At 48.0% G+C, this 26,931-nt stretch overlaps 1 protein-coding gene across 3 annotated transcripts in view; it reads left to right on the forward strand.

Annotated features, from left to right (window-relative positions):
* LOC118097566 (intercellular adhesion molecule 5) overlaps positions 1–26,931 on the forward strand; it is an 80,221-nt gene that overhangs the window by 45,401 nt on the left and 7,889 nt on the right. For 2 of the 3 annotated variants that reach the window (XR_015947158.1, XM_088658316.1), the window contains exons 6-9: positions 11,952–12,224; positions 15,697–16,014; positions 19,769–20,047; positions 26,241–26,483. Coding sequence is in view for 2 of the 3 variants with exons in the window: in XM_088658316.1 (XP_088514442.1) it covers positions 11,952–12,224; positions 15,697–16,014; positions 19,769–20,047; positions 26,241–26,483 (1,113 nt within the window). In the remaining variant the exon portion in view is untranslated. Of the gene's footprint in view, positions 1–1,292; positions 4,158–11,951; positions 12,225–15,696; positions 16,015–19,768; positions 20,048–26,240; positions 26,484–26,931 lie in introns of those variants that run through there. The other variant, XM_035140537.3, reaches the window with a different exon arrangement.

Consider the following 26,931-nt stretch of genomic DNA (forward strand, 5'->3'; position numbering starts at 1 on the left):
CCATGGACCACAAGCCTGTATATGGCAGTGTGTATGGAGGTCCTGGGCTGCCCAGACAAGATCAGCTTAACTGATGTGGTCCAAAGGAAAGCAGAGCAATACATGGCACCAGCTGGGCTGCAGGAGTTGGCACAAAACTCAGGAAAAAATAACAATTTTTACCAGACAGATAAAAATCGTCACACTGTTCCAGAAGGTCTGCAGAGTACTTAAACTGAAGCGTTCATAAACTGAAGCGAACTTTCCCATTGAAAGTAATGGAAAGTGGATTAATCCGTTCCAGACGGGTCCGCAGAGTACTCAACCTGAAGCGTACTTAACCCGAAGCATGGGTGTAATTGGTTCCGGAAGTCTGTTCATAAACTGGAGCGTTCATAAACTGAAGCGAACTTTCCCATTGAAAGTAATGGAAAGTGAATTAATCTGTTCCAGATGGGTCTGCGGCGTTCGTAAACCGAAAATTCGTAAACCGAGGTGTTCGTTAACTGAGGTTCCACTGTATAAAAACACAAACAGAAACAGCCAAATAACCTCCCCCACAACACACAATGCAGTTAAAAACAATTGAAAACAATAAAAATAAAAAGCACATGCCTGTGCACCATCTGCATAATCCAAATGGCGCATCACAATCAACCCACCTTTAAAATGTGCTTAAACTGGCTACTTTTATTTTGAAGAAAAAGTGGCCACGGGGCTTCCTGGATCTGGGTTCCATGCCAATTTCTGCCTGAAAAATGCCTGTTTCAGCTGCAATTTGTCCTGAAGGTAATGCAGCTGTTTGCTAATTTAAGGGCAAATAGCAGCTGAGAAGGGGAATATTTTTTAAAGCAGAAAGCTGATGAAGAACCCCAGCCAGAACATCTTATCAATTTAAACACTTTTAAAAGGATGCATAAACTGATCAAAAGCGTAGAAAGTTATTTTTTAAAATGGGTTTATTGGAGCATGTCATTTGGCTCAGCTCCAGAGATGGATTTCCCCATGTTACATCTTGCATCTTTCCTTCCAGTTTCTGAGCTAAAGCATCTAATCACTTAGTCAAGCTGAAGATGTTCCTTGCACCTTTGGGAACAAGAGATACCCATGGGGCAGGTGGACTTTGCCCTTAACCGTCATTGTCATCCATGCATTGTGAATCTCGATGCTGGAGACCTATGAACATATCAGCGCTGCAGGGACATTCCTTGGCCCTAGCAAGCTTCCTCCTGCTTGGTCACAAGGGATTACTTCCCAAATGTAGATTCATAACCAGCATTTGCTACTGCAGAGACATTGGCTACGCCAGGTGTGAGGTATTTTGGGACCTCCAGATGTTGCTGAACCGCAACTCCCATGCTTGCTGGAGCTGATGGGAGTTGTAGTTCAGCAACATCTGGAGGACCAAAGGTTCCTCACACCTGGGCTACAGATGGATGCTGATGCTTTCGAAGAACCTATTAGGACTGGGGGTCCAGGGGAGGAGGCTCCGTAGCCAAATTAGCCACTGAGTGGGTATACCAAAGCTGATGGTATACCGGTGAGCTGGCAGTCTCTCAATAGCTTAGGATTGACATCAGGGGTTGACATTGTTGGGCTCCTGCTTAGCCCCCACCCCATCCGAGCAAGGGACCCACTGCACTGACCCCAAAGCCCTGGGGCTATGCCCCTCCACTTGCTGCTGACCACCTTCCCTCTCTCAACAGTGAGAAGAGCAACCTTCACCTGCCTTGCCTTTTCCTTTTGGACAAGGCAGAAGATATGGCCCAAAGGGAAAGGGCAAGAGGTGACAGTTGCAAGGAGGACCTCTTTCACTGAGGGCATGTTCTCTAAGAACGGCCTTCCCTGCAAAATAAAAGTAAAAAATGAAGTGGACACATTGGGCCACAGTAGACAGCTACATGCACACCCACAGGCATTTCACCACTATATCCGTTGATTCCCACAACTGTGTTGCTGGTCAGTGCTAGTCAACTTGCCCTAAATAGCTCTTCCCTTTGGAAGCTCCTGTTTTGAAGGTAGGAGGCAGAGCAGTAGCCAGGTGATCTTGCGTCCCTGACAAAACCGTCCAGATTGCACTCCCCCCCCCAGCCACCGACAAGTTAGCTCTTCTTTCCACCTCTCCTCCAACCCCCCTTAAAACCATTTCTTATGAGGCAATAATTGATATTTATACATAATTTTAGCTGATTTTGCGCCCCCACATTGCCTGTGCCCCTGGTGGGGGCCCACCTCACCATCCCCTAGTTATGGCCATGGTAGAGGGGGGAGATGTTTGCCATCTGAGTCCTTATGGCAACAGAGATAATTTTTGCACATGCACACAATTCCAGAAGCAGGTATGGGCTGAGGCAAGAATGTCTGGCACCTACGCCAGGGTCAGGGTCAGGCCAATGTGGGTAACCACTTTGAAGTGCTTTCTAGCTGTAGCTGCTTCACAGTTTGCATTTCAGAGTCGGGGAAGGTTGCCCTGTGCGGGGAATTGAGAGGTTCTTTAAAAGTTTGCCTTGTGTCCCAGAGAGGAAATCAAAATGAAATGAATCTGGGCAGCTTAGCTTTTGCCATTGGAGCAACCTTTGAACAAGAAGGCTTGCCAAAGAATCCTCTTCAGGAGCTGGCAAGACTTATCAACACACCCACAAGACCAGATTCTTGAAAGTGTCCAGGGTCCAATATGGCCCCTTGCCTTCCTTCCTAAATAGGAGATGAGCCATCTGTCACTACAATTATGTCATCTGTCCACCGTTCTGGTTTGGTAGTGCTCATCTCAGCCCATTAGAAGTCTAAGTCTATGTGTTTCTCCTTTCCCACTAAAGTGCATCTAGAGCAGGCATAGGCAACCTTGGCTCTCCAGATGTTTTGGAACTACAACTCCCATGATCCCTAGCTAACCACTATTCTCTTCTACAATGGGGTTGTTCTTTTAAAAAACAACTATTACATCTGAAATTTTGAATAAAATTTACTGTATTATCTCACATGTCAAAGTGTGAATAAAAAATTATTATGCCTTATAGTTTTCAAGTTATGGGGCAGGGGATGAAAATTAGAGAACTGTTACATTCATGCACAATGCCTCATAGAAGGATTTGAGTTGTGCAACTCTAATTGGTTCTCCTAGACCCAAAACTGATAAACAATGTGGACTAAAGTCTCTTCTGGGGCCCTCCAGGATCAGGGGACCTGGAGCTTAAGCTTCATTAGTTTCATAGTAGACCCACCCCTGGACACAGCTCACCCACCTAGAAATATCCTTTGCTTCTCCTGTGCCCTCCCCCCAATTATCTTCCTGTTGCAGTGGCAGACTCGAAAGAAAGGTGCTGGGCTGGCAGAGTGCTGTGAGCTGCTTGTGTCCTTCTCAGGAGCCCTCTAGCTGGAAGGGGGATGAAAAGGACACAACAGCTCACAACTGCCTTGTGCACCTGCAAAACTGTGCCCAGGGTGACGGCCCCCCTAAACTTGTCCCCCCTCCACCTCTGCTCTGTTGCTCCCATGGCTTTTTAAGAGGGAAGTGCTGACCCAGGAAGGCTCAAGACCTTCCATGTGAGACCTGCAGTCAGGCAGATCCCCCTGCTGGAATAGCACGATGTTGGTGCAAACAAGTTCTCTGAGTTCTCCATCAAGATCTCAATCACCCCATCTCCTTCTCCCTCTCCGGCTCTTTCTCTTCCTTTCTGCCGTTCACAACCCGCACCTACTAAACTACAGGTGGGCTTCTGCCCTTCCCCCCCCCCAGGTGACCCATTTGTGCTTGTGGGAATCCGAGCGGGGGGACCTGCATTTCCCCGCCCCACCTCCATCTGTGGCATCCATCACGCTGCCCACAATGGGAAATGGGATACAGGAATGGGTGGACCATTCTGCTGATGCTTTGGGGCCGGGTCTCTTCCTGAGGAGTTGAGGCGGGTGGGAAGAGAAACACGCAGCTTCTGGCCCCCGAGAACAGCAGGTCTCCGGCTTCTGCTGCTTTCTGTGCCGCCTCTGCTGCTTCCTCTTCCTTAGATACCAAGTTAGCAACGCTAAACCAATCCTGAGCCCCCCCGCCTCCCCCCCTCTTCTAGGCTTCTCTCTCCAGCTCAGCTTTGCTTTCTCAGCAATGAAGACCCAGAAACCCGGACATCTCTTGCTCGGCTGCTGCTTCCTCCTCCTCCTCCTGCTGCTGCTTCTGGGGCTGGCAGGTAAGGGTCTCAAGCGATGCGCTCCTTTCCTCCAGTCTATGGCGATGGGCTTCTCGGGGAGCTGGTAACAAAAGCAAGGGGGCTTGGAGGGGAGGCTCACCTTTCCTTGCCACTAATGGAATCTGCCGAGATGGATGCAGCTGGATGAATTCGCCTGGGCTGTGCGAGGCTAGAAACAAGGGGGTCATTCTCCAACCATGTGTGTGTGTGTGTGTGTGTGTGTGTGTGTGTGTGTGTGTGTGTGTGTGTGTAGGCGCGCGCGCAATTACTGGGGACTTTACAGGCATCTCTGTCTAGATATCTTAAAGGGACTCGGCACGTGCCTGTGACCAGACAGCTTGCGCCCCCCGCCCTTTGTAAACCACCCCCTAATGCTGCATCCTGCATTCCCCCCCCCCGGCTTTCATTGGGAAACGATAAGACTCCTTCTTCTTGGCTTATAGTATAAAGTGAACCAATGAGGAAAGCTTTTGTTTCAAGCTCTTTCAACTGATGGTTTAAGCATTGCATTTATTTAACAAAATTTATATACTGCTTGATTGTAAGAAAACCTCCCGCTGTTTACGAAAATTGTGTGTGTGCCTTCTCTGAGGTGCTTTGGGTTCTCTTCCAGGGGATGTCTGGGTTAAGTGTCCACTGGGATCATAGTCTGACTCTGCCCTGAGTTTTTATCTCTGGCTTTTAGAATGGAGTTCTGAAGTTTAATTCTCACTCCATGGAGGATGGTTGTGGTACTCAGCAGGGTGTGAGAGATACTCTGCATATGGTCAGGGGCAAAAACCAAAAACATTCTTACTTCCCATACCCCAGCATCAAAACCAAAGAAGTCTCATTTCAAGCCCTACTATTGACAGAGTTGAAAGACAGGGTTCTGAAAGGGAGGGGATGAAAGTCATGGTTGTGGAGTTCTGGCTCCCTTGCCATATCCTGTAGATTCAGGGACCCCGGCAACAATTCACTTCCCTCGTGTTGCATTCCCACAACTAGATGCAAAGGAGAACAGCAGAGCTCCTCTACCTCTGGCAGATAATCTTGACAGATGGCAGCTTTTCGACTATGAAAGGTGTAGAAACCCTCTCTTTTTGCACACAGGTGCTGCTTGTGGGTTTCCGCTTGGGCCACTGGAGAGCAGGATGCTTTGGCCTGACCCAGCCTCAGGGCTCTTCTTATGCACCTGATCATTGTATACACACACACACATCACACACCACTGTGTATCTCTTTGACCCAACTACCGTATATATAACTGAACGGAATGCATATGCTTCCTCTGTATGTCTCCCTCCCTGCTCTCTGCTGCCATGCTTGTGCCAAAGTTTAGCTTGAAAGCACCACAGGACAGTTGTTATTGTTTAGTCGTTTAGTCGTGTCCGACTCTTCGTGACCCCATGGACCAGAGCACGCCAGGCACTCCTGTCTTGCACTGCCTCCCGTAGTTTGGTCAAACTCATGTTCGTAGCTTCGAGAACACTGTCCAACCATCTTGTCCTCTGATGTCCCCCAAAATATAGTCAGGCCCCCCACAAGGTCTGAGGGACAGTGGACCGGCCCCCTGCTGGAAAAGCAAACTGGAAAAGTTTGCTGTCCCCTGGTCAAAGGCATTCACTGAAAACTGTAGACTCCACTGACTACCAGTCTGTTTCTGGGCACATTGCAAACTGTCCTGGTTATGACCTACAAAGCCCTATATGGCTGAGGTCCAAGCTATCTGAAAGACCCTATTCCCTCATATGAACCTGCCTGGGCTCTGAGTTCTTTGTGGGAAGCCCTTCTCTTGGACCCGCCACCCTCACAGGCACACTTGGTGGGGACGCGGAAGAGAGCCTTCTCAGTGGTGGCTGCTCCTGGGCAATTTTGGAACTCCTTGGCTAGGGAGGCCAGAATGGTTTCCTCCTTGTTGTCCTTCTGGCAGGAGGTGAAGACCTTTTGGTAACTGACTGCTTTTAATAAAAGGGCCGGTGCTATGCTGTTTTTATTGTAATTATTTGTATGGTTTGAATAGTGTGTGTGTGTGTGTGTGTGTGTGTGTGTGTGTGTGTCTGTAAAATTAACTGATTTTTAATTATTGTTTTTTCTATGTTTTTAGCAGTTCTTAATTTTGTCCACGAGCCTTGAGTCCCATTAAGGGAAAAGGCGGGGAATGGATGGATGGATGAAATTCCTTCCTAACCAGCCAGCATGTCTTCTTAGCTACTTCTGCTCCTTTTGCTCCACCCGTGGAACCCCTCCACCATAAAACCCCTTCCTTTCACTAAGTCTTCCTGCCACTCCTCATCTTCTCCAGCTCTGGTGACCCTGAGTTAGATGTTGGAGGAGCTGCCTCTTGACCCTTCCCCAGATTCTCAGCAGCCACTTCATGTCACAGGGTGCAAAGCTGGGCCATTTAAAGCTGGCCCTAACAACATTCTTCCTTCCACACAATTATGAATGCTGAAGATCTCCTTTGTATATGCTCATCACTTTCCTTAACTCATGGACTCTCTAGTTCAGGGATGGAGAAACATCCCCCTCCCCACCGTGGAGGGCATAATTCCCTTCTGAAAGCAGCAGGGGGCAATCTATCGGGGGCCACATAGCAATCAGTGTAGGGGGGACGGAGCAGAAGTGGATGCTCTCTCTCTCCTGCTGCCACTTTCCATAGGATAACCTGATCTATAATGCTAAATCAGAACAAACAGCAATTCGGTTTTTCAAGGAATTGTTTTCAGCAGTAAATACTAGGCTTAGCACCCAGACCTGTGGTGCTGGAACCTGTGCCTGGAAACATGCCACAAAAGGAAGTCTGGATGAGCCCTCAGTGATAAAGAGTGGGTTTTCCTGGGTGGAAGCAGCAGGAAAAGTGATATGTTAATGAGTCCAGTGTTTACAAACATGCATGTATTGGGAGGCGAGTGCATTAAATTGAATCATAGTATTATAGAATATGTTGGTGGAAATATTATATAAAAACATCATTATAGTAGGAGGAATTGCTAGCAGCACTGTGTATATTTGTCAAAACTGCATAGAATAATGTGTTTATTAGGAGAAATTCACGCTAAAATGCTGAAGAATTTTCATGAGGATTTTAAAACCATCACAAATTGCTGCAGAAATGTGGCAAGCAAAATTTAAAATTGGAAAACTGAGAGAACCAAAATTGGCAGATCTTTCCATTCCTGGATTTACTGCGCGCTAGGGATGGAGAATTCAATTAAGTTTGCATTTAAAGGTGAACCTGCATAATTTTCACTTTCTGAAACAATGCACAAACTGAAACACATCCATCCTTCAAAATCCACACCTCTCAGAATTTTGCAAATGGCAACAGTCAATCAGTCAAGTGGGGAAAATTCCTGCCGTGCTCCTGCAACAACGGCAGATGACACACGACGGCATAGCAAGGTCAAGTGAAGCCCTAAAATCAGGGAGCGGTGGGCGGGTGTTCTCTCCACGTGCAGCACTTAAATAGTGTGGTCCATCTGACTCTTTGATTGGCATGCCCTCGGCCCAATTGCACCCTGTCAGATGTACCACCAATAGGGTGTTGTGGCTGCTCCAATTGTCCCTGCCCCAACACCTAGACCTGGTTGTCGGGACCCACCGCAACACGTGCCCTCTCTTGCAGGGAGGACCCGATTTCCCTAACATCAAATGGGAGGGCGTTCCACAGGGCGGGCGGCACTACTGAGAAGGCCCTCTGCCTTTGTTCCCTGTAACCTCACTTCTCACAGGGAGGGAACAGCCAGAAGGCCCTCGGAGCTGGACCTTAGTGTCAGGGCTGAATGATGGGGATGGAGACACTCCTTCAGGTATACAGGACCAAGGCCATGTAGTGTTTACAGGTTGGCACCAACACTTTGAATTGTGATCAGAAACATACTGGGAGCTAGTGTAAATCCTTTAGTGTTATATGGTCCTGGCGGTCGTTCCCAATCAGTGGATTCCAGTGGAACACAGCAAATTCTACTGTGTTCAAAATTTAGCATGAGCAAAGGAAAGCTTCCTTAGAGTTTCAACTTTCACTTAAGAAATACAAAAGTCCAGTCAAGTGCTGGGGAACTTTCTGTCCATATTCTACTTTTAAGACCACATTCAGCCTTAGGTAACATGCTGAAGAGCAGGCCCATGGTACACTTACGCCCTCCAACTTTTCTCTGATGAAAATTTGTTGTTGTTGTTTAGTCGTTTAGTCGTGTCCGACTCTTCGTGACCCCATGGACCATAGCACGCCAGGTACTCCTGTCTTCCACTGCCTCCCGCAGTTTGGTCAAACTCATGTTCATAGCTTCGAGAACACTGTCCAACCATCTCATCCTCTGTCGTCCCCTTCTCCTAGTGCCCTCAATCTTTCCCAACATCAGGGTCTTTTCAAAAAGCATCAATTCTTTGGTGGTCAGCCTTCTTTATGGTCCAGCTCTCACTGGAATAGGGAATAGGGACACCATATTCCATAACAAAGGGACGCGGGTGGCACTGTGGGTTAAACCACTGAGCCTAGGGCTTGCCGATCAGAAGGTCGGCGGTTCGAATCCCTGTGACGGGGTGAGCTCCCGTTGCTCGGTCCCAGCTCCTGCCAACCTAGCAGTTTGAAAGCACGTCAAAGTGCAAGTAGATAAATAGGTACCACTCCAGCGGGAAGGTAAACGGCGTTTCTGTGTGCTGCTCTGGTTCGCCAGAAGCGGCTTAGTCATGCTGGCCACATGACCTGGAAGCTGTACGCCGGTTCCCTCGGCCAATAAAGTGAGATGAGCGCCACAACCCCAGAGTCGTCCGCGACTGGACCTAATGGTCAGGGTCCCTTTACCTTTACCTATTCCATAACAACAACAACAACAACAACTTTATTATTTATTTCCCGTCTATCTTACTGGGTTTCACCAGTCACTCTGGACAGCTTCCAACATATATAAAAACATAATAAAACATTAAACATAAAAAACCCTTCCCCATACAGGGCTGCATTCAGATGTATAGTTACTTATCTCCTTGGCTTGGGTGGTCACATAACTCCATACCCTCTGATGAAAATCGGGAAGTCTTAAGGAAAAGCAGGAGATTTGGGGATCAAATCAGAAACCGGGTGACTTCTGTAAATCTGGGACTGTCTCTGGAAAATAGGGACACTTGGAGGGTCTGTACACTTACTTAGGCCTCAGAGGACTAACCAGCTTGGGGGGGGGGGGAGCATGAGGGGCCTGCCAGACTTACGCTGTCATGCCAATAATGCCCTGCACCTCCCAGTTGACTTGGGACTCCCACCCTCGGCCTCAGACAAGCTCTGCATGGGCCTGCAGGGGAGTGCAAGTTAGGTAGGGTTGCCACATCTTGGAGAGCAAAATAGAGGACAGTCCGAGCCCTGTCTCAGGTGGGCAATGGCCGTGGCATGTAGAGTAGCCCAAGCCCAAGCCCCAAATACAAGCAGCTACCGAGCAAAAAGCCCAGATATTTCCTTTAAAATGTAAAATCCCCCAGATGGGTATGTTGGGCACCCAGAAGAGAGATGTCCAGGGTTTCCTGGATGTATAGCAACCCTACAGTTAGGACCGAACAATGGGAGCTCACCTTGTGGCGGGGATTCAAACTGCCGACCTTCTGATCAGCAAGCCCCAAGCCCTAGGCTCTGTGGATTAACCCGTGTCCCTTAATATGTAGGTCACATAATTCAGCTTTCCTTGTTGCAGAATTTAGGTTGCCTTGATGCATACGTCTGTTGCGTACACCCAGAAACTGTAGTCTACAAGGTAGGCAGGGCCGGCCCACCCATGAGGCAAGGTGAGGCAGCCCTCTCAGCTGGCAGGATCCACAGGGCAGCAGATCCCAATGTGGCTCTTTATTCCCCGCTTGTTCTTGATGTAGATCTTCACTCACCCCTTCTTCCCTAGTGGGAAGGATTCCATTTTGTGGCTCGCCTCATGTTCTATACTGCCTTGGGCCAGCCCTGAAGGTAAGTCAGTATTAACCCTTCCTTTATAGTGTATTCCCACCAACATTCTTACATATGGATCCAGGACATCAAAGGGGCAGAAGTGACAGGGAGAAGGAGCATCTCTCCTTTGCTGGTCTACGGTGCACCAGGGAGCTGCGGAGGCTGCTTCCTCTATGCTGGCCTAGTGTCACCAGGATGCAGCTCCACTCCCAGATCAGGTCTGACCCAGGGGCGGCATCGTTGGGCCTCTCTTCTGCTGGGCTCCAGTGTGCGAGGGAGGTGAGGACAGCCCCTGTGGGGAGATCAGTCTTGCAGCACCAGCCATGCTGGTGGCTCCTGCAGCAGGCGGGCTGGAACTGCTGGTTCCATGTCACTGGGGGCTGGATTTCAGCAGTGGCAGCCTCTCCTCTTCCGCCTGCTCTCCAGCAGCCACTACCAGTACAAGCTTCAAAAGGGAGGAGGCAGCAGCAGTGGCCATGGAGATGCTCGGCTGGTTCATTCTCCTCCCAGAACATGGTGGCAGCTCTGGAGGGAGAAAGCAGGACATTCCCAGATAAAAATGTAGAATCTCCAGCCGTTGTAGTATTTTTAAATTCCACCCCCAAATTTCAACCCCATACAGTAACATCGGGAGGTCTTTGCTGATAAATGCTTTTCTAATTGGTGGAACCAACTGGCCGCCTTTTGCATAGAAGAATTTCTCCAAGGCTTTGATGGTTCTACGGGCGGCCAGGATGGTCATATTTAGGTGAGCTGACCAGCTAAGCCCATGCTGAAAAGTGATACCCAAATATTTGAATGCTGAACAATATTCAATGGGGTGGCCCTCAAAATTCCAGAATGACTTCCGAGTTTTCGTGCCAAAAGTAAGAATTTTGGTTTTGGCGAAATTGATTTCGAGGGAGTTGGTATCACAATATGTCATGAGCCCTCTGAGCATGTTGTTTAGGCCCTGCTTGGTTAATGAAAGTATCACCATGTCGTCCGCATAGAGTAATATGGGGATCTTGAGCTGTTGTAAGGAGGGGGCAGATTGATTTAGGGCCTTCATAGTTGTAACAATGTCATTGATATAGAAATTGAATAAGAAAGGGGCCAAAAGGCAGCCCTGTTTGACCCCTTTATTCAAAGGGAAAGAATCGGAAAGAGCTCCCAGAGGGCCGAATTTTACTCTGGCAGTGATGTGATTATGAATTTCCATTAGAAGGAGGAGGAGTCTTTTACCAGATCCAAATGGAAGCCAGGGATGCTTCTGTGAATCTGGGATGTACCAGTAAAATCAGGGCAATTGGAGGGTCTGGATACTGACACCTAATTTTCCCTGTGATGTTGGCAAGCACTGCTGTGTGCTTCTGTAATAGAATGTGCCTATCACTCCTTGCACATTCCTTGAAGTGGTGCAATCTTTCAGGCACAGGCTCACAGTTTCAGAGTGCAATTCTAAGCAAGTTTGATCAGAAGTAAACAAACGCTAATCCTTAGAATTAGAACTATACATCCTTCAGTAATTTCAGTACCAGCATAGTGACAATTTGGACCCTGAATTCCACATCTGTCTCCATGTGCCTCCTCTAAGGGAGGTGCGATGGGTGCCGACACAAGAACGAGCCATATGTCTGTTTTAGGTTGTTTTATCCTTATTTTAATGTTCATTTTTTTGCAAGCTGCTTTGAGTTTCATTTTTGGAGAAAGTGAGCATCATAATTTTCTTGAAGTATCCTATGAAGGAGAGAGAGGGAAGAGGGTGTGGGGTAGGAATTTTAAAGGCTGCCAAGACATGGAATATTAGATCCTCTCTGTTTTAGGACCCTGTCAATCTCTGTGTGCCCTCCTTCTTTTTTGCCAACCCCCTGACAAAATGCTTGTGAGCATGTGCACTATTTCAGGAGCTGAACAGCACACTTTTGATGTGACCATTTGGCCGGAAAACCCTGTGGTGGTGCGTGGTGGGTCTCTCTGGCTGAACTGCAGTGCCAGCTGTCAGGAAACAGATGCCAGGGGAAGCTTGGAGACATCTCTGATCAAGGAGAAGAGAGACAATGGGACCGGCTGGGCAGCCTTCCAGCTTGTGAACATCACGGAGTGGGCGCCCACTGCAGAGTGCTCCTTCAGCTGCTACGGAAAGCACAGATCTGTGCATGCAAACATCACGGTCTATCGTAAGTAGCTATGAAGCAAAGGCTATTTAAAAAACAAAACAAAATGTGGTGTTTGCATCTTTTCCCTTTTCTCTAGGGAACTTGTAGTGGCTTGCCCCTATGCAGTCTCTGATCTAGGCAATTACAAAATCCAAGCCAGTTTGGCCTCAGAGACTGAACAAGATGAACGGTGTCAAGCCAAGCTAGTTTCCTTCACAAGGGAGGATGGCATTGCAGTGGATGCCCCACAACTGAAGATCCCTCCCTTTCTCAGGTCCCAGCATGAGCAGCACCATTTGAAAGTTCTGAGGTGTATCGCCTCTTAGGAGCAAAGAGAGGTGCTCAAACGCACGTTTCTTAATATGCGTGAATATGCTTGCCTTTGACTCCCAAGGAGTGTTCTTGGGATGTGGTGGATGATCTCCTGACTGCTGTGGGGGCATCATAAAATATAGGACATAGAGCAGGGGTGTCAAACTCAAATTCATCGGGGGCCGCATCAGCAGTTTGGACATCCTCAAAGGGCCGGTTGTGGACTATGTGTCCACTCTTTATTATCATAAATTATTGTCACTGCATTCAATTATTACTGTTTTTTGTAATAATGTAAGTAATAACTAGCTCTGAAAGCAGAAACATAGTCAGAATAATGGCAAGTAGATATTCAAATGTACAATTATTGTACAATTTATTGAAAAATGATTTTTGGTAACTGCACTGGGTGGTGGAGGCTCGCTAGGGTTTCATGCAGGACCTTTGCAGAGCTACTGGTACCTGGAGATGCTGGGGTCCTTCTGCATGCAGGACAGATGTTCTGCCAGTGAGCCACCACCCTTCACCAAAGGGACTGGCTGAGGTTGACTCACTGAAGCTGCTCTCCTGGCTCCAGGGTTTAAGGGCCAGAAGTATAAAGCAGCATCCTATGTTTCTGAGGAGAGGGAGAGGGAGGGAGGGAGGGAGGGAGGGAGGAAGGAAGGAAGGAAGGAAGGAAGGAAGGAAGGAAGGAAGGAAGGAAGGAAGGAAGGAAGGAAGGAAGGAAGGAAGGAAGGAAATAGGGAGTGGGAGGGAGAGAGGAAGGAAGGAAAGAAAGAGGGGAGAGAAAGAAGAGTAGGAAATAAGGAAGAGAATAAAGAAGGAAAGAAAAAGAAAGAGGGAGAGAAGACGGAAAGGGAGAAAGAAGGAAGGAAGTAGAGGGAAAGAAAGAATAAGAATGAGGGAGAGGAAGAAAGATGGGAAGGAAGGAAGGAAGGAAGGAAGGAAGGAAGGAAGGAAGGAAGGAAGGAAGGAAGAAAAGAGGGAGCAGGAGGGAGAGAGGAAGGAAAGAGGTGAGAGAAAGAAGAGTAGGAAAGAAGGAATAAAGAAGGAAATAAAAAGAAAGAGGGAGAGAAGACAGAGATAAAGAAGGAAGGAAGGAGTGGGAAAGAAAGAATAAGAACGAGAGAGAGGAAGAAAGAAAGGGAAGGGGGGGTCGCTGCCTTCATTCAGCGCCAGAAAAGAGTGCGAAGGGACCCAGGGGCAAAAAGCATTTCCCGTGCAGCGTGAGGCAGCGGGTGTCTGTTTTAGGAGAAGTGCGTAAAGCCTCAGAGTTGCACATTCGTGAGGCTGAGCCGCTGCTGAGCTCACGTTCATGAGGCTGAGCCGCGGTAGGAGGAGGAGGAGGTGAGGCAAGAGGAGGCGGAGGCTTGCCGGGTCGGTGCCCGGCAGCGCCGTGCGGAGAGTCCCGAGCCTCTGGGACGCAGCAGTGCTCTGTAGCACTTTGAATCCTCCTCCTCCTCCACACGGCGCTGCTGGGTGCTTTGTCTGTGCTTCAGCAGCAGCAGCAGCAGCCGCCATTTCCAGGCGCCGAGCCGTGGCAGGAGGAGGAGGATTCAAAGTGCTACAGAGCACTGCTGCGTCGCAGAGGCTCGGGACTCTCCGTGCGGCGCTGCCGGGCGCTGACGCGGCAAGCTGCCTCCTCCTTCTCCTGCTGTGGCTCGGGGCGCTCCACGCAGCGCTGCTCTGGCCGCCTTTCTAACCCCCCGCCCCAGCTATTTGTCGGTGCTTTGTCGGCGCGGCACTTCAGCAGCAAGGTCCCGCTGCTGGGTCCCGCTGGTTGGGGCGCTCGGCGGGCCACATGACGAGGTCTGGCGGGCCGGATTTGGCCCCCGGGCCTTGTGTTTGACACCCGTGACATAGAGGGACAGAGATTTGCATAAAATTTGCATTTAAAAAGAATGACCGGAGCTTAAATAGAAATTTAATGCAGCTCACATCATGGAGAGTCTGTGGATAGTGGGGCAGTTCAGTCTCCTGTCTGTTGAGAGGCAACTTCAAGGTGCCTTCTGCTCTCCCTGCTTAGGCTTTAAGCTGGCCTTGGACTAGGCAGCCAGGTAAGCAGAGGACCTTTCCAATAATATTTGAAAGTCTTGATAGGACTTGATAGGACTGCCCCCTATAAAGTAGGGTGTTTGACCACCCTAGACTCTCCACCCTGACTCCCTGATTGCCTGAATGGGCCTCATGCGGAGGGTCAACAGGGATGGATCCTGGTAGTGGAAGGTTAACCCCCTTGCATGTTAGACGGCAGAACCTGGCTATGTCTAGTGGTTAAGGAGGAGCCTGGGGGTCATGGGAATGGCAAATAGCAAATATCATCAAGTAAAGCAGAAAACAGCCTACCCCTCCTTTGTTTCTGTCCCTTCACCTTGAGTTTTTACTCTTCCTGGAGATCCTGTGGGCTTCCAGATGACCTGTTTATGGAGCAGTCATCCTGATTTGTTCGCACAAAGATATGGCTATTTGCTGAGCACTCATTTTGATTTATTTATCATGCATTTCCCTATTGTGGCAAAAGCTCTGCAGCCCATCACTAGGGTTAATTAACAATCAATTGCTCTGCCCAGGGAACTCTGGGAATTGTAGCTCTTGGAGGGGGAGAGGGGTGTTCTAATAACTCTCAGCAACCTTAACAATGTACAACTCCCAGAAGTCTGGGGGGGGGGGAGCCATGAGTGTTTAAAGTAGCATCATAATGCTTTAAATGTGTTGTGTGGATGTGGCCTTCATGATCCGGTCCTTCTCTACTTGTGGGATTTCAACAGCAGCAGCTGCCATTCGTGTGTAATCCCTGTTGTGGAGGTGGAGGGTGATTGGCAAAACCAATCCTCCTGGCAAACTGGGAATATCCCCTCGCTCACCCAAGTTTAGGACATTCCACACCTTCCCTCAGCAAAGTTTCTTATTCTTTGAGAGAAATAAGTGGCTCATGTAAATGTAAACAAGCTTTAATAATAAACTGAGAGAAAACTGTAACAAAATAACATGAGAGAAACGAAATGCAACTTGAGGCAAGTCTGAGGCAAGAAGCAAGAGGAGGCCGACGCCCCTGTTAAGGGAGGGGCTCATCCCGGAGCACAAGCCCCGCCCACCAGAAACCAAGCCTTCCAGTATTCAAATGAGGCCCTGGTGTTTTTCTTACCATCCCATCCCAATGTGCTTCCACATATCATTCCAGAGATTCCAGAGCAGGTAGTGTTGGATCCATTGCCAATGATGGAGGTGGGTAAGGAATATAACTTGACATGCCGGGTTTTCAGCGTTGCCCCCATCCAGAACCTCACTGTGACCTTGCATAAAGGGAAGGAGGAGCTGCATGTGAAGACCTTTGAGGACCACCATGACAATGAAGCCAGTGATGTTGTGGTGACTCATGCCATAGCTGCTCGGCAGGACGACCAGGGGAAGGAAGTTACCTGCCATGCAGCCCTGGACCTGAGGCCGGACGGGCCCTTCTTGGAGAAGGCATCCTTCGTCAAGGTCCTAACGGTCTTTGGTGAGTTGCAAGCTTTTTATCGTTTGTGTACTATTTCTTCTCTTCTTAAGAATGAAAATTAATTTTGAAATTTTCACTGAAAATTAATGACTTGAATTACTGTAAAAAGAGAAAGAAAATAGCTCAGGATTTGAAGAATCAGAAGCTGTGTGTGTTTTTTTACAAGAGACTGTCACACATTAAGCACATTAGTGGAATGAAAATTGGAAAAGTGTATTTAACATTTGTGTGTCCAGCATCATGAGGACATGAGAATATAAGAAGTTGTCTTAGACGGAGTCCAGTCATTGGTCCATCTGCCTCAGTACTGTTGTCTTCCCTTTATTCTGGTCTGCACATGAACAGTAAGCCAGCGCTAAACATAGCTTACTGGGAATGAGCAAGTGTGCTGCTGGTGTAGGGTGTTCAAATCATGCCTGCCCGCCTCCTTCTTTGCTGCACTGAGAGGAAACACACCAGAGCATTGGCTTAGCATAACATGGGGACCAGCTTTCGTGGTTTCTCTCCCCCTTAAAAAGCCATGTGAATAAATGATGCAAGACCAAACCAGAGGTTGGAGAGGCACGGTGAGGTCAATTGCAAGGCAGCAGAACTGGGGAAAAGAAAGTAGGGGGCAGAGAGAAACGGGCAGAGGAAGGCGCAAACACACTGCCAGTGCTGCTGCTTCTTTGGTGATCCCTCGTAGCCGAGTAAGATTGTCTTCCATAAACACAGTTTTAACAATGGGTCCGTAAGTGACTGTGGAGGCCAATTCTGGATCCACACGTCCTTCCACAGTGGGGACATTGGTTTCCATTTGGTTTGGGTGTAAGGGGGAGGGCTTACAGAGAACAGCCCTCCCCCATCCGAAGCAGCTCGTCTCCCAGCAGTCATGAGAGCGAAGGGTCTGACGGAGGGAGTCAGGAAATGGAAAGGGAGTGCCAGGGCTCTGGCAACATCTAAGAGCCCCTGCTCCATAGGCAGGGAGAGAGGGAGGGGGAAAGAGAGGACAGGAATCAGTCAGACCGAAGACCCTTCCCCCCGACTCTGGAATTGAGGAGGAGGAGGAAAGGGAGGCGCTTCTCAGTTCCGAGGCTTTTATGTTGGTCTAGAATGCAGAGGGGGGCAGTGCAGGAATCTGACTCGAGCGAGTAGACATGAATCCAGCAGTTCGTTACACTGTAAATAATGTACACTAATAAAAGCTTCTGAAAGACAAGCATGTGGAAGGTCGTTACTCAAGAGTAGTCACAACAACCCTGACATTGGGTTTTTGGAAGACGCCTGTGTGTGAATTTGTTTTATGTGTGTAGATCAGTGCATACTGACCAACGCAGTCTTCGCAGTAGGGCTCTGTTCCAATGGCATGAAGTAGTCATGAGAAACTGGTGCAATGGGGTTTCTCCTCCATGCCTCTGTCGCCAGCTCTGTCACCAGGGCAACTGGCTGGTTGCTACATCAGCTTGCTGACTTGCACTCCTTGTTGGGCTAGAAAGCGTGTCTTCAGCTGGCTGAGTGGTGGCAAGCAGCTGGTCCCAACACAGAACCACCCTTGTTCGTTATGGGGATTCCTTTTGCTTTCACTTAATAGTACTGTTATAGATTTGAGGGGAAACCCCCCCCCCAAAAAAAACCTAGAAATGAATAATTGTAGGATTTTGATTGAGTGTTGAAGGGAAGATTGGAGGCCAGTGGGAAAAGAGGCTAAGCTTCCTTTCCAAGCTAGGGCCTCACCTGGGATAGAGGCATTAATATGACAAAAGGTGTTGATGGCCCATCTGAGAGGAATCATGGGCCTGGGCACATAGAGGTTGCCATGGTGATAGGGTATGTGTTTGAGGTGGCAGAGGAATAGATAGATAGGCAGGTTAGCTGAAGGCAGGCTGGCAGAGATGCCTTGCACTCCAGTGGGGTACAAGGCCCTTTTAAGATGACCATGCTGTAAGAACTGGACTCCCTCCATGCAGACTGAAGGTGTAAATATGTGAATAAATAATATTTCTTAAAGCTACAACAGTCTCCTCTGCATCTTCAGTTCTCCAAAGGAGCACAAGCCCTGGGGGAGCACCTGGAGCCCTCACGGAGTCTTGCTACCACTCAGCAGAGAGTGGGGGGGGGGTGCCCAACTTCTGAAACAGTACCTTGAAATGAAACAGAAGGAATCAATAGCCCCCAATTATCCAGAGGCTCTTTCCCCCATTTTTGTCTAGTTTTCCAGCTTTTCATGAACCTCTTTGATCGTATTAGGAGATCAATATTTCAGGAAACTTCAGGGCACTTAATGCAGTCCAACCAGTTTACATAAAGCTATTTTCTGATGCTGAATGTGGCGACAAGAAGCTGGACCACTTCAGAATGCCTACACCCTTCCTTGGATCTTACAGCTTTTCAATCACTTCCTCTGAGCGATTACAATTAGTTACAGGATGCTAGATTTGAGAGGCTCTTGACGTGAGCCAGTTTAGCAAGGACCTCATTCACAGAACAAAAAACAGCTTGTATTTTTTCCCCCTGTGTAACTACCAATTTCCAGTTCCGTTATCAGGAAAGGCATTCTACTGCTGGTGGGCATGCAGGAAATATGTAATTATTATAATCCTGTTAGTGGGAGTCTATTAATAACTCTGTGACAAAAAATAACTCTGTTCCCCTCAATCTTTTTTCTTTGGGTCTCTGAGCTTGGTGCTTTAATGAAACTGCGAGGGATGTTTGGCTCAAGTGCCCAGAGACAAGCTGCCCCCAACCTCACCTGAGCAAATGGAACATACTGCAAATGCATTAGCAGAGTTCAGTGATGAAAGGGGGAAAGGCAGGCAGCTTTTCTTTGAGTGGTTAGCAGTTCACAAACACACAGAAGACACGGTAAATTTGTAAACATCATTTATTTGCTGGGTTTATTTTTCACTTTTCTAAAGAGCTCAAGGCAGTTTTAAGAAATAAATATGCCGTGTAATTAAAAACACACCAGATACTTACAAACATACCATTTGGGAAGAACAGCTAAAGCAGCAATAAGAGCAAACCATGAATGGCTGCATTATCTTCTAAATTTTAGAGCATTCGCAAGCTGCTCCAATTCTAGATGCACATAGTTATGCAGGAGCAGGGATGAAGGCAGCTGTCCAGGCCTCTCTGCCTGGCTTTTGGGACCCACCCCAGGCCACACCCTTTAGCACCTCTACATCGAACCCTCCTCATGCCTTTTGATCTTGCTGGAACTTGCACTGTGATGACGTCTTTTGCTTGCCTCACAGGGGGGTGGAAAGATGTGGGTGTAGAATCCTTGGACTTTTGTGTGGCTGGAAATGCAGCCTATTGCATTAGTCAGCCCACTTTTGCCTCTGGCTTCACCAACTGCTGGCATGATGGGGGCCCAGGAACATGAGGAATTATGTCCCATGGGATAAAAAGGCTTCCTTGCTCCTGATTTAGAAAAATGGACCTTGTTTTTGGTTTGGCAGCCAAATGTGGAAGATTCATGGCATTCTAAATTGGAGGAGGTGAAGTCATGTGAAAGCTGGTTTTGGTGGACACCACACATTTAACCACTCCGTCTAGTTCCCCCTAAGCGTATCTTCATTTTAGAACAGCTTTATGGCCACAGACTTCTCAGATAATGGCTGGAATTTGACATTTTGATGTAGCTTCCAGCTGGCACTAGACAGCCAGAGAGCTCAAAACAAACATTTCCACTGACCAGCATCTAGCTGGAAACCAGGAGGGGAGCATTTTTGAGTAGTTATACAAATAACAATCTTCTTCATGGTAACTGCAGGTTTACCTGAGCCTTCCTTGAAGATCCTTCCATCTCAGACTCTTGTGAATGATTCTGTGACCATTATATGCAATTCTTCTGAGACTCAGCCACCCGACATTTCTCTTCAAATCAAAATTGCTTCTGGAAGGACCCTGGTGTCTGGCAACCAGCTTTCTCTGCAATCCACCCTTATAGCTGAGAAGGAAGATAATGGGAGGGAATTCATATGTCAAGCAGAACGGGTGATTGGTGGTGAGACCATCCTTAAGCAGACGTCTGCCAATCTTACTGTCTTCTGTGAGTATAGACCTTCCCTTCCAATAATGTTTGGTTTTGCTCTTTTTTATGGTTAAAAACGTTATATCTATATTGTATATGAGATGCAGCAGCACATCAATCCAGCTGTGTCTTTCAAGCAGCAATGCTCTGTTTTTAAATTGCAATGTTGGAGGTCACATGCCTGCCCCACATCTACAGAAAACTTGAACAGGAGGCATAAGGGGTCTATGAGGTGGGAGACTTAGGGGTAGAGATCCACCTGGTGAGCTAGAGAGAAACTTGGTTGCACCTTTCTCCATATTTGCTGAATATGGAGGAAAGCAGGGCTTGAACAGCTTTCTACCTCCACAACCAGAAGAACCAGGCCTTTGTACTCCTTCCCAAACTTGCCTAGCTTGGGGCATTTTGCCACCTCTGGCACCTGCCCTATGTCACCTGAGAGGTGGATCCCACAGCATCTTCTGTGATGTCACAGGTGGTCTTGTGACAGCCCTTTCCTATTGTTTTCTGCTTCCCTGCTGCCACTTGAATGGTTTACGCAGCCAGGCCTCAGAAACAGATTGGGACTGTGTACACCCACACCCACAAAGAATCCGGGGAACCGTAGTTTACCCCTCACAGAGCTACAATTCCCAGCATTCTTCATAAACTCTAGTTCCTTTAGGGGAAGGGAGATATGCTTTAAATGAATGGGGTGTACACAGCCACAATTTGCTAAGGCAATGTATGTGGTGCACTTTGGGCACTTAAACATAGGTCTTTGGGGTGTGTGTGGAAAATGTGCTTTATAATTATGGTGTGTAATGTGCTTTAACAAACCTAGACAGCATCTTAAAAAGCAGAGACATCACCTTGCTGATAAAGGTCCGTATAGTATGGTTTTCCCAGTCGTGAGGTATGAAAGTGAGAGCTGGACCATAAAGAAGGCTGATCGCCAAAGAATTGATGCTTTTGAATTATGGTGCTGGAGGAGACTCTTGAGAGTCCCATGGACTGCAAGAAGATCAAACCTATCAGAGGATGAGATGGTTGGACAGTGTTCTCGAAGCTACCAAAATGAGTTTGACCAAACTGCGGGAGGCAGTGCAAGACAGGAGTGCCTGGCGTGCTCTGGTCCATGGGGTCACAAAGAGTCGGACACGACTAAACGACTAAACAACAACAACAATGTGCTTTAAATGTACAGTGTGTATCCAGCAAGCATGCTGGCTTATCCCTGCAATTGAGGGTGCCAGGAATGCTTGGCACGTGCAGCTAACGTCAGCACACTGTGCAATGTGCTCATGCCATGTGCGCACACTGTGCAACATGCTGACATCAGGCGCACATGCCACATGGTGTGCATCCATGAGGTGTGCACAGCCACCACAGAATTTTGAGGGGGTTGCCCCTTCCTTGAAAATTTGGGGGGCCCTCAGTCCTCCACAAGATGGCATTGTTCTTCCTCTTGCCCCCTTGCCACAACTGCAATCTGTTTGGATGCCAGCCTAACTGCTCTTTCAGCAGGTGCCAGGACACTCTGACACTTGCAGACTGCTGCAAAAAACCAGCAAGGCCTATCACACTCCCACTGCCACTGCCGCTTCACATGCTGTGATAACAAGACAGTGTTCACAGAATTTAACAGCCAGAAAGAGAAAAGGAGACAGTCTTAACTCATTTGCAGTTTCCCGCCTGTCAGGAAGAGCCAATAAAATGTGATCATATGCCACAGTGGCTGTGTCAAGGACTCCTGGGATTGGTGCTGGTGATTGGAGGGGGGGGCATGGCATCAGTACTGGCTTCTGTCACAGAAGCAGAGAAAGGAGTTGACTTGGATGGTATTGGAAGCAAGGTCTTCATTTTGGATCTTGGAACCTATTGGTTGGCCAGGTTGGTCCCCGCCAAGTGTGCAGGCCTAGGGGGGTGCAAAAATCATGCCTCGCCACTCTGGCTAAGAGCCTGGCTGCTTGTCTATGCGCTCCCCAGGCCGCCCCTCCAGTAGGATCACATGTAATGGGGGTGTAATATGTGGTATCAGAAAGTTGTCATTGTATTTCAAAATTGTGGTCTGTGGTATTTCAAACCACAACAGCTCTCTCTTTATCAACCTGTTTGATAACTATTGACTCATCCTGTGATAGATTCCTTAAAGCTGTTCTTTGTGCCCTTGATATATTATTGAAAATTCTAACTGATTGGTCCTCTATTCAAGAAATCTCCCGCAAAACTGTGTTTTGGAATAATAATAATAATAATAATAATAATAAATTTTTATTTATACCCCGCCCTCCCCAGTCAAAAACCGGGCTCAGGGCGGCTGACACCAACAGAACCACAATAAAACATAAAAACAATTAATTAAAATACAGATTAAAATACAGTATTAAAATTTAAAGTGCAGCCTCATTTCAAGTAGGCCATAAGTGGCTGACACCAACAGAACCACAATAAAACATAAAAACAATTAGTTAAAATACAGATTAAAATACAGTATTAAAATTTAAAGTGCAGCCTCATTTCAAGTAGGCCATAAATCCAAGCCATGAGGGAGAAAAACACAGGGGTCAGGCTGAGTCTAACTCAAAGGCCAGGCGGAACAGCTCTGTCTTGCAGGCCCTGCGGAAAGATGACAAATCCCGCAGGGCCCTGGTCTCCTGGGAAAGAGCGTTCCACCAGGTTGGGGCCAGTACTGAAAAGGCCCTGGCTCTAGTAGAGGCCAATCTAGCCATCTTATGACTCGGGATCTCCAGAATATTATTGTTTGTGGACCTTAAGGTCCTCCGCGGGGCATACCAGGAGAGGCGGTCCCGTAGGTACGAGGGTCCCAAGTCGCATAGGGCTTTAAAGGTCAAAACCAGCACCTTAAACCTGATCCTGTACTCCACCGGGAGCCAGTGCAGCTGGTAAAGCACTGGATGAATGTGATCCCACGGCCGGGACCCTGTAAGGAGCCTCGCCGCGGCATTCTGCACCCGCTGGAGTTTCTGGGTCAGCTTTAAGGGCAACCCTGCGTAGAGCGAGTTACAATAGTCAAGCCTGGAGGTGATCGTCGCATGGATCACTGTGGCCAGATCGGGGCGAGAGAGGTAAGGGACCAACTGCTTGATGCGGCGGAGATGGAAAAATGCCACCTTTGCTGTGGATGCAACCTGCGCCTCCATGGAAAGGGAGGCGTCAAAGGTTACACCCAAACTCTTGACAGAAGGCGCTGGTACCAATTGAGCCCCTGCAAAAGATGGGAGTTGGCCCCCCAACCCCATGTCGCCCCGACCTAGCCAGAGGACCTCTGTCTTCGAAGGATTTAACTTCAGTCGGCTCCCACGTAGCCATCCAGCCACAGCTTCCAAGCACCTGGTGAGTGTGTCCGGGGCTGAGGCAGGGCAGCCGTCCATCAACAGATAGATCTGGGTGTCATCAGCATATTGATGACAACCCAGCCCAAAACTCCGGACAATCTGGGCAAGGGGGCGCATAAAGATATTAAAAAGCATTGGGGAAAGGATTGCGCCTTGCGGGACTCCACACACCAAGGGGTGCCGCGGCGACAACTCCCTCCCTAGCGCCACTCTCTGTCCCCGACCTGAGATGAAGGAACGCAGCCATTGTTGGACTGTGCCCTGAATCCCCACGTCGGCAAGGCGGTGGTCTAAAAGGTCATGATCGACCATATCGAAGGCTGCTGACAGGTCTAAAAGAATCAGCAGTCCCGACCCACCTCGATCCAGCTGTCTACGGAGATCATCTGTTAAGGCTACCAGAGCTGTCTCGGTCCCATGACCAGGGCGAAAGCCGGACTGAAATGGATCTAGAGCTGATGTTTCATCCAGAAACCTATCAAGCTGTTCGGCAACCACTCTCTCAATTATCTTACCCAGGTACGGAAGATTCGAAACCGGGCGATAATTGGATAGATCTAAAGGATCTAGAGATGTTTTCTTTAAGAGTGGACGCACCACTGCCTCCTTCAACTCCTCTGGGAAAGTCCCTGTGCCCAGGGACAAGTTGATGATCTCACCCAGGGGGGCCCGTACCTCATCTGGACACGCTCTAATCAGCCAAGACGGGCACGGGTCCAGGGAGCAAGTGGTGGGCCTTCCAGCCCGGAGGAATCTGTCTACATCGGCAGGGAGTATCTGATCGAATTGGTCCAATACTGAACTCGAAGACAGTCGAGGGGCCTCCAGTTCCGTTATTGTATCCAAATTGGCAGGGAGGTCACGGCGGAGTGTCAAGACTTTCTCCGCAAAAAAGCTCGCAAATGCCTCACAGCTATGGGTCAAATTCGTATTTAAATTTGGCTGTTCCTCTAGGGTTGTTAAAGACCTGATTATTCTAAAAAGTTGTGCTGGGCGAGAGCTAGCGGATGCAATGGAAGCTGAGAAGTAGGACTTTTTTGCAGCTTTCACCGCCATCTCATAGGCTTTCATAAGTTTCCTGTAAGATGTTCTTGAGGCTCCGTCGTGAGCACGCCGCCATACTCGCTCTAGCCGTCTAAGGTCCCGCTTCATTTTCCGAAGCTCCTCGGTAAACCAAGGGGCCCGGTTTCGGAAAGTCTGAATAGTAAAGTCTGAATCCAGTAAAGGTGGTATAAAATGTGATTTGGGTCAAAAGTGACTCACAATTTGGGGAGACTCATCACCAAAATATGCTCTAAGTTTTATTACGCATATAAGTTTATGCAGATCAACCCACGTCTGGAAAGATATTGTGGAGTGGGGACAAAGGATAAGCCCAGATTCAATACTTCAGTTTCTATAGCTGTAAGTGGCCTAAATTAATTACTGCTACCTGCGGTACGTCCTCGATGAACGGGAGTGAAAATTTGAACTCTGAGATGTAGTTGCTTCCTTCTTAAAAGCTCTGGTATTAGGTCTATGCATAGCTCTCAAGGATGAGTTGAGTTGCCTCCACCAGCATTATGTTGAAGCCCAAGTCCCTCACCTCCTGACATAAGGCTGACTCTGATGTGTCATAATCAGAATTCAAAGTTGCAGCATCACACCGAGTGGTTCTCTTGAAATTTGTAGTTCCCTTATTAAACCACCAGTACACCTGCTTGTTGCTGTAATTGCGTTGATCTCTTAAGAATTTTGACTTTTTAAATTCGTTAATCTGCTCTGACTACTGTTTTATATTGATATCAAGTTATTTCATCTTTGTTGCAAGAGTATTAACCCCTTGCTCCTGCTTTAATGAGTCTTAGAGTGTCTTGCTACACCCCTCCAACTTTTCGGTCTCATTTACCGCAGCTTCTATAATGAGTAACATTAGGTCAAACAAGCATTTGTTAAGAATTAATGACCCCTCCTTACAAAACGCTTCATCATCCTTAAGAGGGTTGGTGCCTTTTGTAAGCATAACCCTCGAAGAATGTCTTCTACTTTTAAATATTCATTAAGCCAAACTGCATGTAAACGCATTCTCAACCGTTTTCTGTGCATATTAATAAGTTGAGACCAGTCATTGGTCATATTGTCATATCTCAAATTCAAATAAGTTAGTTTAGATGTTATTTTTTTTCTCTATCCATATCTGTAAATGCAAACAGACTAGCTCTCATTGCCATAATCCCCACAGAGTATAACAATACAATGACTACTGAATCGACACAAGATAATATCACCAAGGCAACTACTGTATCTGTAAACAAAAAATTTGTTGTTGTTGTTTAGTCGTTTAGTTGTGTCTGACTCTTCGTGACCCCATGGACCAAACAATAAAGACCCCTAAAAAGGCAAAAGTAGTTTCTTTCCAAAATAGGTTTTATCTTGAACAATTGCAAATGCAATAATAAAGATTCCGCTTGTGAGGTGGTTTACAAGAGAAGCCAAACAAACTGACAATAAAATTCTGAAAGCAGTCAGCCCGAGATTCTTTTATATCTGAAGCCAAAAAACACAACAGGCAAGGCCAGCTCAGCCACAAGGCAGAGTGGGGCAGCTGCCTTGGGTTGCCCACAGTATCAAAGATAAGAAATAACTCTTTGTCACCCTTTTATGACAACCAGCTGCCTAAGGCAGTCACCTGATCTACCTCAAGCTAGGCCCAGTTTTTCTTAACACATGCTCACATACACTTGCCTGTACCAATGAGGCTTAAGTAACCACCTGCCCAGCACCACCCAGATGTTCCAGACCAACATTCTCCAACATTAAACCTCCCCCCTTTATTTCTTACCCAAAGAGAGAAGAGCCTCAACCAATGTGTGTGTTCCCTCTGCACATTGCAGATGTGCCGGAAATGGATGACTCCACTTGTCCCAGCAACCATACGTGGGTAGAGGGGACACACCAAACCCTCCACTGCCTGGCTAAGGGGAACCCCAAGCCAACTGTGGCTTGCTCCAGAGAAGGTGTGGCTCACAACATGGAAAAGGAGGAACAGGTTAACCGGACCCAAACCGGCAACTATAACTGCACTGCCACTAATGAGCTTGGCTCCATCACCAGAACAGTCACCATCTATGTGGAATGTAAGTGAAATTTATGTGTTATGATCTATGTGAGGCAAGCAAGAATGGGGTCCAACGTAGCCACCCTGGGACAATGGCTCTGAATTTAGCATCACGTATGTCAGGTTGAACAGCCTACTGGGTCTTGATCTCAAGCAGCACCTTGGAGAGCCCTCAGTGAGCAACCTGCTCAAACGAAAGCTCAAGCTTGGCAGAAGCTTTGTGCACACCCTGCTTCCTTGGCTCCAGCCCCTCCTGCCCAAGGAGCCTTGCTTCTGAGGTGGCAACTCCCTTGCCTGCCAGTGAGTGCTTCTCTGCTTCTTGCCTTGCTTGTTCTGTTGACCACTGGGCAGGAGCTATGGAGTGGGAGGTAGTTGGCTGCTCAGACTTGGGGTGGGGGGACCATCTACAACAGGGGTGAGGTGGGGTGGGGTAGGGGCCTTTTCAGCCCCAGGGCTACATCCCATTC

The sequence above is a fragment of the Zootoca vivipara genome, chromosome 15, assembly GCF_965207765.1.
Source record: "Zootoca vivipara chromosome 15, rZooViv2.hap1.1, whole genome shotgun sequence".
In the NCBI taxonomy this organism is placed as follows: Eukaryota; Metazoa; Chordata; class Lepidosauria; order Squamata; family Lacertidae; genus Zootoca; species Zootoca vivipara.